General features: G+C 47.2%; 2 protein-coding genes across 2 annotated transcripts in view; one reads left to right on the top strand and one right to left on the bottom strand.

Annotated features, from left to right (window-relative positions):
• Positions 1 to 2,037: 2,037 nt before the first annotated feature.
• On the bottom strand, positions 2,038 to 5,249 carry LOC112085274. Its single transcript, XM_024154475.1, has 7 exons — positions 4,990 to 5,249; positions 4,729 to 4,844; positions 4,448 to 4,638; positions 3,537 to 4,334; positions 3,113 to 3,351; positions 2,841 to 2,947; positions 2,038 to 2,654 (listed from the first exon to the last, which is right to left on the bottom strand). The coding sequence occupies exons 1-7, from the start codon at positions 5,247 to 5,249 to the stop codon at positions 2,038 to 2,040; spliced, it is 2,328 nt and encodes a 775-aa protein (XP_024010243.1).
• A 2,196-nt stretch (positions 5,250 to 7,445) lies between these two features.
• Positions 7,446 to 9,578, top strand: part of LOC112085273 (uncharacterized protein At3g60930, chloroplastic-like) — a 2,762-nt gene continuing 629 nt past the window's right edge. Inside the window, exons 1-3 of the mRNA XM_024154474.1 lie at positions 7,446 to 8,019; positions 8,112 to 8,899; positions 8,973 to 9,549. Coding sequence (XP_024010242.1) covers positions 7,446 to 8,019; positions 8,112 to 8,899; positions 8,973 to 9,549 — 1,939 coding nt within the window. The remainder of the gene's footprint in view (positions 8,020 to 8,111; positions 8,900 to 8,972; positions 9,550 to 9,578) is intronic.

The following is a 9,578-nucleotide window of genomic DNA, read 5'->3' as shown; positions in this document are numbered from 1 at the left end:
ACTCTAATCTGCAACTATATTAATAATAACAGTTTTAGATATGCATTTAATTTATTGGTGTGTTAACACTTATAGTATCGCGTTAATAGTTGGTGTAGATGGATAAACATATACGTGCCTGGTTAACATGCATGGATCTTTTGATAATGAGTTGTTTGTTTCATATTAATGGTGCGTTAACACTTATAGTACCGCGTTAGTAGTTCGTGTAGATGGATAAATATATAAGCGCATTTTTAGTAAAAGAATGGGTCTTTTGGTGGTAAGTTGTTTGCTTCAGGTTAATAAAAACTTTATATGTGTTCTCATATTGTTAGTGTCTTATACCATTGATAACAAATATGTTATCACGTTAATATCTATTTTAGTTAGAGAATCATATAAGTGCCTGCTTAAGATGCACGGGTTTTTTGATAATGAGTTATTTGCTTCTCGTTAATAAACCTTTTTAAATGTGTACTCATAGTGTTAGCGTCCTAAATACTAGTGATAACTGGCTTGACGCTAACTATGCTGTGTCAATGTGATTAGATGTATCCAATGGCACAGTGCATGTGTTGTGCATCTCCAGCGTAACGTCCAGGCGATCTTCAAGAGGAAGCATCTCAGCTATTTGGTGTCTCAAGCTGCGAGAGCTTACCTACCTTCCCAATTCTGTGAACTATTTGACCAAATTCGAGCTGTGGACTCAGGTTGCGCTGACTATTTGACAACTATTGGATTCAAACACTGGACGAGGGCTCACTTCAACGGTCTCCGGTACAACATCATGACCAGCAATGTAGCTGAATCCCTCAACAATGTGCTCGCAGCTGCACGGGATTACCCAATTGTGCCATTGATCGAGTACATTAGGGCAACTCTGATGGGTTGGTTTAACACTCGTCGTACCCTCGCTTCGGAGACAAATAACACGCTAACCCCAAAGGTAGAGGAGATCCTAGCTACTAACTTTGAACTTTGAACAGGGTTTTTTGTTCCGTCGGATAAATCAAGATGAATTCGAGGTCCGGAACAAAGAGGGGGTTCCTTTCCTGGTTAACCTGGAGACGCAGGCATGCAGCTGTCATGAATTCCAGATGTTGCGGATCCCTTGCTGCCATGCTGTAGTCGCGGCTTTGAGATCTGATACAAGGGTTGACTCCTTGGTTGGAATTGAATACACCACAGCTTTTTGAAACAAGGCATACGAGTGCAGCATCTACCCCGTAACAATGTCTGCGCCAACTCTTCCAGTAGGCGACGACTTCTCATCTCTTAACCTGAAGCCACCTAACACCCGCCGCCCGCCTGGGAGGCCACGCAAAAAGCGCATCCGCTCTCGTGGAGAATTTGGGGTAATTTTTTATTATCGACTCGGTTATCATTCTGTTTACCCGTGTAACTTTAAGAGTTAACAAACTAACATTATTATTACGTTGTTACATGGAGGATTACCGAGGCGTTTAAACATCTATGGTCGATGTGGTAGCTTCGGCCATAACCGCTATGGAAATGATGAATGGGGTCAACGGATTCCATGCAGTTGGTTCCTTTTTGTTGAGCTGCATAAACCGACACTATGTCGGTTTAAATTACTTTATGTTTTTAATATGTTTCGTGTATTAATGAACCCAAGCAAACTCCTCTCTAAGTTTCTGTAAAATATGTTTGTAAGATGATCTATTCTGTTGCCCCTACTATAAAATATTGTTGTTTACTATGCCTGTCCACTTTTTTATCTAGTTGTTGATATTTCCATCGCCCTAAAATCAACCAGACGTAGGCATAGAAAGTTCAAGTTAACATTCTAATTAGCATCTCTAACATATAAATTGGCTGATGTTGGTTTAATCTATTGATCTAACATTCTGATTACCGATTTATAAAACATGTTATCATATCATTTGATATTTGCTACAGAACTAATTTTTAAAAAATAGAAAATAGTTTGACATGGCCAATGAATAAGCATGGGACAAATTCAACAAAGTTTTTAAAGGAAAAGAAGAAAACATAAAAACAAATGTCTTTTTGTTAAGGCCTGCATCCCTTGGCTTACGCTGGAGCATCAAACTCCTCGAAAAACTGAACAGCCAAAACCTGACTCTCTTTGGCCATCTCATCGGGAGTGAGCATCTTGCATTGGTCAATCCCTCCAACCGAGTGTAACATTATAAGCAGGGCAGTTGTGACACCAGAATCGCACATGATGCCGTTCTGTGGAATTCCTTTAGGTCGAACGATAACGTAAGGTTTAGACTCGCTAACACGTTTGTTGGATGGAATTTGCTTTAGTACGTACGGTAACATCATTGATATGGGGGCCAGCTCCTTCTTTATAGCGCTATCAGTCCTCAAAGAGAGGTTGTAATCCAACACGTGCATACTCCCAGCAGTTGTGTCAACAGCTATGCCAATCCAGTGCTCCCTGTCAAAGTTGAATGGCAAATACAAACGCTCTGGCGTTGGGATCTCTACAATGTCCACCTCAAGGTGATCCATGACACCATCCCAAAATTTGAACCTATGACGGTCTTTGACAGCCAAACGGGAAAACTTACTCCAGGTCTTCATCAGTGCAGTCGTGAATTTGGTTTCAAGAAACACCGTCTTGTTCAAATGAGACTCCGGACATAGACAGCGCGGGCGTATAGGAGAAGCGCGTCCATCATCTAGATACAACCAAAACGCTTAGTTCTAAATAAATTATGGGCTCTACACTTTTATTTTACATAAAACAAACATCTAAACCATTAAACTGAAAACTTATGAACATAGTTATGTGACTATACATCTAACCACCTAGTTATCTGATATTACTTTTGTTAGGCGTTATAATGTCGTGGATAAAGTCGAACGGCAGTGGAATGAAGGCATTACCTTAGGCATCATGGGCTTTGTCCTATCAGCTATGTCTAGAACATCCTTGTTGTTAACAGAAGTGCCACTGCCAAGGTTGAATATCCTACATACGGAGACAAACTTTCAACACAAAATTCGTTGTAATATTATAGTACAAAACAGAAAGTTCAGGTTAACATTCTAAGTAGCAACTCTAACATATCTATTGGCTGATGTTAGTTGAACATACCGATCTAACATTCTAATTACCAAGACGGGGAGACCTTACCGATAGTTCTGCAACACCTCGTGTAAGCGCACAAACTTGGTAAAATAACTTGGTCGTTCTTCAGTGTGGCATAAAAAGGGATTGCTCCCCATCGTGCATGAACCCCACTTCGGATCCACGTGGAAGTCGTTGAACGATGTCTGCACCCTAGCCCTCTTGCCTTGCCGTGGACCATCTCCCTCATCGCCAATTTCATCAACTGGGTCATCCCCATCCCCATCGCCTTCAGTAGCACCATCCTGGCAAAAACAATCATATTAACAAGTCACAACTAACATCGTTGTTACGCTTAATGTTATCAGATACACCTATAGTTATCTTAGTTAATGGAGATCGTAGACAGCTACAGCTCCTATTATGTGGTTATTTACGATTGTATACGAAAATCAAAAAGAGTAACTATGATACTAATCCTATAACGTACTTGTCTCTCTTCCGGGCTCTCGTTACTTTTGCCAGCTTCTGAACTCAGACCTCCAACTCCTTCGCCCTCCTGCTGCATATCCGTCTGTTGGTCCGTATTAATATTGTTAGCAAACGCAATGGCGTCATTTATAACTGCATCCGCTTGGACCTGTTGCCGTGTCTGGTGATTTCCACGAGCCGTAGATCTATCTCTTTCAGTCCTTGCCCCTGTTTGTCCTGCATCGCCTTGCCTCTCTGCGTTTCCACGAGCCGTAGATCTATCTCTTTCAATGTCGTGCCTGTCGAATTCCGAAACAGACTTGCCTAGAAAACCAATAATGTTGGATATTACTTGTTCCTGCATTGATGTAATCATCCGTTCCATAGCTGTCTTCATCACAGTGCCAAGAGTGGACAAATTGGTTTCAATAGTCGATATCTTGTCGATAGCAGCTGCCACCTTTAGCTCAACTGGAGCTAGCTCTGCCTTTACCGTGGCAGACAACAGTTCAGCTATGTTAGGGGGGGGGGGAGCAGTCGACGACGGACCAGCGGCACCAAGATTGGTTACATTTTCCTGGGCCTTCTCTTTCTCCCTCTCCTTCCGCTCCATGATTTCCTTCCTCTCAAGGCGCATCTTCGCCAACTCAGCCTGAGACAAACCACCCTGAAACATGTTTTTGCGGAATTCAAAGTTTTCCCCGATGAGATTTACCATATTATCAACCTTTGGATCGTCTTCCTCGTCGTACCAGCAAAAGTCCGCATCCTCCATTGCAGAATCTGAATCGTCGGGGATAATGCTAAAAACCGAGACCTGCATACAAAAAAGTTGCAGCGTTATCACGAATGTTAGTCCGATAATAAAGTTGTTAAATAACAAAACATTTGTTACATTGTAAATTTTAAAGTTAACAGGTAAGATATTACCTTGCATCCTTCGTCGATTTCCCTTGCGTGACTTGGACTTAGTCCGACAGTCGCCAACTCTGTGTGTGTCGAAGGCTTTCCAGCGTTTTTCTCGGCATCGCCAGCAATCGATTGCTCATTTGAGGGGTTCTCCGGCATGTTGGCTGGGGCAACGTCATCGGACTCTCCCTCCTCTTCGTCTCCTTCAGATTCTGATTATGAAGAAGACTCATTCAATTGAACTACTTCGGTTAACGATGGACATGCCTCCACCAACACTAACTATATCACGTGAAAGAAACCTTTAACCGCGACTATGCTTTGTGCCAGTGCAACTTCATCTTTAAATTTGATGCTAGACATCAACATCTCAAATCCCACTCTGCCCCACGGGTGTGAGAAAAACTCTTCGATGCTTCTATTCAATTCCACATGTTCGGAGACGATTTTGGATCTGTGATTGGTGGGGCACAAAACTGCGCCGGTTGAAGCGAGACAGGCATACTTCAGTCGCGTTTTGCGGTCAACGACTGTCGATACTGCATGTCTTCAGATTTCCAAACAAGTCCGGCCAGTATGGCTTCTCCAGAATGGGGTTTCTCTTCTTTTTCTTCTGCTTTTTCGGGTACTTGCCGCAAGGCAGCCCGATGACAATAGCAAATTCTCGGAGAGACACTCTAATTGGACGGCCGGCGAAAAGAATCCATATTCCGTACTTTTTACTAACCTTAAGCAACCTCGTGATGATGAAGTGACCGAAACTCACGGAAAGGGAGGGTTTTTCCGCAGTCGCGATTAGTTTGCCAAACGGAGATTTTCGCATGAAATCCTTCTCCTCTTCGTCCAATGCGCTAAGGATGTTGTTAATTGCCTTGGATTTGTGGTAGGAATTAACCTTTTTGCCGACAGGTTCTTCGCCGGCGGCGAATATTCTCTCCGGTAATGATTGTGTGAGCCAAAACTCGCACAACCAAAGATTTGTAAAGAAACTAAGGGATCGGAAACTTCTAGGGCTTATCGCCAAAGACAGTAAGATCAAAAGAGAGCTTTTCTTGCTGTGAAAGTGTTTCGTTCTTATTGCTTAGGGTTGCCAAAGTTTGCGGAATGAATTACATACACCACATATTTATACTGATTTTCTAAACCGCCTAGCCGAGAATCTCGGGCAAGATTTTCGGAATATTTCCTTATCGCCTCGTGCGGCTGACTGACTTTGCATCTCGCCTAGGGTTTTTCGTGGGCTTCGCCTCTTCAAGGCTTCGGCTCGGCCCATCATGCTTTCTTTACGGCTCGGCCCACTTGACATAATTCGCTCCACCTCTCCGCGGCACGGCTCGGCCCAGGTATTTAAGACAGGGGCTCGGCCTATGTTATGTTATACGGCTCGGCCCATCTCCTTCTTCTCGGCTCTCCCACCTGGCGATTGCGGCTCTCCCGCCTTCCTTGGTAAAAACGGCTCTCCTTCTTGCCTTGGTGAGAACGGCTCTCCCGTTTTGATGATCACGGCTCTCCCATTTTCTATACTTAGTTATTTTGGGATGGTTTATCTGTGTGGGGTGGAAACCGACCCCAACAGTTAGCCCCCCAGCTCGTCAATCTCGGAGTCGAGAGTGACGAGGTACATTACTCCTGACCACGAGATAAACCATCGAGCCGAGCTGCTACGACACGAGCCCAGATTCATGTTTTGGGAGTGTGAGTGCCGAGGTGTTTCCAAGGAGTGCCAAAGATGCCGAGGCGAATCAGGGACAAAGCGATTTGGTGACGGTTATGCCGAGCCGACTATATGGCTAGGCGTTTCGAGTGAAAGTTCATGCCGAGCCGTGTTGTTAACGACGAGGCGTTTCAAGAACAAGGGTCAGTGCCGAGCCGTTTAACGACGAGGTGTTTCAAGAACAAGGATTTGTACCGAGCCGTTTAACGACGAGGCGTTTCAAGAAGAATAGTTAATTCCGAGCCGTTTTGTTTAACGACGAGGCGTTTCGAGAGAGACAGATAATGCCGAGCCGTTTTGTTTAACGACGAGGCGTTTTGAGATAGTTAACACCGAGCCATTTTGTTTAACGACGAGGCATTTTGAGATAGTTAATGCCGAGCCGTTTTGTTTAACGACGAGGCGTTTCGAGAGAGACAGATAATGCCGAGCCGTTTTGTTTAACGACGAGGCGTTTTGAGATAGTTAACACCGAGCCGTTTTGTTTAACGACGAGGCGTTTTGAGATAGTTAATGCCGAGCCGTTTTGTTTAACGACGAGGCGTTTCGAGAGAGACAGATAATGCCGAGCCTTTTCGTTAGACGATGAGGCGATACAAGTGAGAGAGAGTCTATACCAAGTCGTTTCGTTATCCTGGGTACCCTGACTGTTGGTCTTCCGAGAGGAAGTTCCGGATCTTTCGGCGCGTGCCAACGATGCAACCCGGTATGACCAATTTGCCGCGGACCCTACGCGCTGTTGGACGGCTTCCCGAGGTTCACGCGGAATTCACGCGCCTCGTTTTTCTATAAATAGGTGAGCTCTTTCACTCCTCCTCATTATTTCCCGACTCACTCGTTTTTACTAAAGGTAGCTCTCCCTTCTCTCTTCTTTCTCTCTCTAGTTTATTTATTTTCCGGCTAGGGTTTCCGAGGTCTCCGCCGTTCCAGATCTTTTTCCGGTAGAGGCTCGCCGAGTCAAGTTGTAATTCATTGTAAAAGTTGTAAAGTATTTCGAACCGTTCTGATGACTCGTTAGATCCGCTTTTCCACTACGAGCCGAGTCGTATAGACGCCGAGGCGAGGGGTGCGATGGATTCTTCCGAGGCGTCTGCTTCGCCGAGCCGTTCTCACCATTCATCTGACGAGGCGTCAAATGATGAAAACCCATCAGATGTCGGCTCTCCGGATGGCGAGCCGTCGGTTTCGACGAGCCGTCCCTAGGATCCCGTTCCTAACGAGGGCATTAACCGAGCCGCGCTCAAGGCCGAGGAGGAGGCATTTCCCTTTGATCTTTTCGAGGCGAAGCTTGAGTTGGAACGCCTCATGGCGTCCCGAGGTGCTTCCACATCTGGGCGAGCGCCAAGAGTTAAGAGGCAAAAACCCGACCCGCCTGGGTCTACACTCTGCTCCCTTGAGTCGCTCGAAGCGTTGAGGCATCGCTTCGGAATATCCGAGGCGGTGGAGTTCGTTGTCCCAGAGAAAAGCGACCGCGCTGACAACCCTCCAGAGAATCATTTCACTCTGTACGAGGCGTTCTTCGAGCTTTGCTTCCTCTGGTTCCCAATCCCCGGAGTGATCCTCGAATACCTTTGGAAACACGGGATCTCGATCGGGCAGATTATGCCGAGGGGACTGCAGCATATGATCGGCATTTTAGTCCGAAGCTTCGAATGCGGTCTTGACATTGAGCTGAACCACCTGCTGAACTTGCTGGAAATCAGGAAGGCTCCGAAAGGAAACAGGTTCTATATTTCCAACAAGGCGAAACGACGGATTATCGGCGGTTTTCCCAGCAAGGACCAGTTCTGGACTGAACGCTTCTTCTACGTTTTAGTGAACGAGGCGTCGGTCGGCGAGGATTACGTTTGCCGAACCAAGACCGCTTGGGGACCACTTGGTAGCCGACCCGAAGCTTTGCCTCGGCTCGGAGATTCGGTTCAAACTTTCTTCCTTTTCTGACACTTGTCTTTTTTTTGCTTTGTTTTGCAGTTCGGTGCTATCTTCCCCCGATTCCCAACGATCTGTTCACCGTTCGAGACTCTCTTTCGGCGCGGAAGGTTAACTGGAGAAAGAATTTCACCCTCGAGAGAGTAGAGAAGGCGCGATCCATTCTTGCAGGAGTTCCCGTCAGCTCTTCATCCTCTAGTTCCTCCAGAGATACCCGCGAAAAGATGGTGATCTTAACCCTCCGAGAAAGGAAGAGACGCGAACAGGAAGAAGCCGCTAGACGAGCTGCCGAGGCGGCTCGGGCGCAGGCCGAGGTGGTTCCGGCGCAGGCCGAGGTGGTTTCAGCGCAAGCCGAGGCCACCCCTCAAACCGACCCGCCGAACCGGGATGAAACGACCCGAGCTGCGGAGGGTAATACGACCGAGGTGGTCGAAAGAGATGTGGCGCCCGAGGTGGAACAGGGCGAAATTGTTCCCGAGGCGTCTGGGGGCGATTCGGCGGTTCGGAACAAAGAGCCTTCGAACTCCGCTATTCTAGCCCTCCCGAAGTCGACGAGGCCCCCGACTTCCGTCGTGCAGAAACACGATCCGAGCCGAAAACGTTCGGCTGCTGATAAAGGGAAGGGGGTCGCTGTTGAGAGGGACGAGCCGCCCAAGAAGAGACAGAAGCCGACGCCCGGAGAATCCGCCTCACGTAAGTTGGTCGTCGATGACCCCGACGCCTCCGCCATAATGTTCTTGCGTGTAAATAACGCGAACACGCGTCTTCCTCCTCCGGAGAAGTTGAGGAGGCCGAGGTCCTACGGCGCAATGGCGCAGCGCGGGACCAAGGTACATTCCATTTTGCTTTCCTTTGCTTTCGTGAATTTTCGCTAAGTATTTGACACGAGTTTATTTTCTGCAGTTTGTCGCGGCCATTAACGACCTAATGGCCGAGTACGAGGCGGACCTGTCTAAGGTCGAACGTCGCTTGGCCGAGGCCAAAATTGAGTCCGCATCGTCGAAAACGAAGCTGGAAGAGGCTCAGACCGAAGCCGCGGCGGTAAAGGGGAAACTGGACGAGGCGACGGCCAGGGCGTCCAGGCTGGAAGAGGAGAAGATCGTCCTGCGTGCAAACGTAGATAAAGTCTCCGCCTCGGTCATTCGCCTTGAGGAGGCGAGGAGAGCCAAAAGTGCCGAGGTGGCGATGCTGAAGAGGCGTATCGAGGCCAAGGATGCCTTGTTTGATGCTAAGGTCAAGAGGGCGAAAAAGGAGGCGAGGCGAGAGCTTACAGCGAAGTTTCAAGAACGCCTCGCCAAGGTGGAGGAGGGTCTGGTTCGGCTTGAAAAAGCCAAGAATGACGAGAATGATCTGGGACAGATTAAGGGCAATCTGGCGATGATTGCCGACCTGAAGAAACCAGATGCCCCGACGCTCGATGACGAGGAAGCGAAGCTGAAAAGCTGGGAAAGCGAGTATGCCGATGAAGAGGCGTACGAGCGTATCGCTTCCGAGATTCGGGGCGAACTG

Source organism: Eutrema salsugineum, unplaced genomic scaffold (genome assembly GCF_000478725.1).
Source record: "Eutrema salsugineum unplaced genomic scaffold, Eutsalg1_0 scaffold_3, whole genome shotgun sequence".
Lineage (NCBI taxonomy): Eukaryota > Viridiplantae > Streptophyta > Magnoliopsida > Brassicales > Brassicaceae > Eutrema > Eutrema salsugineum.
The sequence above is the reverse complement of the archived record's forward strand: the minus strand, read 5'-3'. Positions and strand labels throughout refer to the sequence as shown.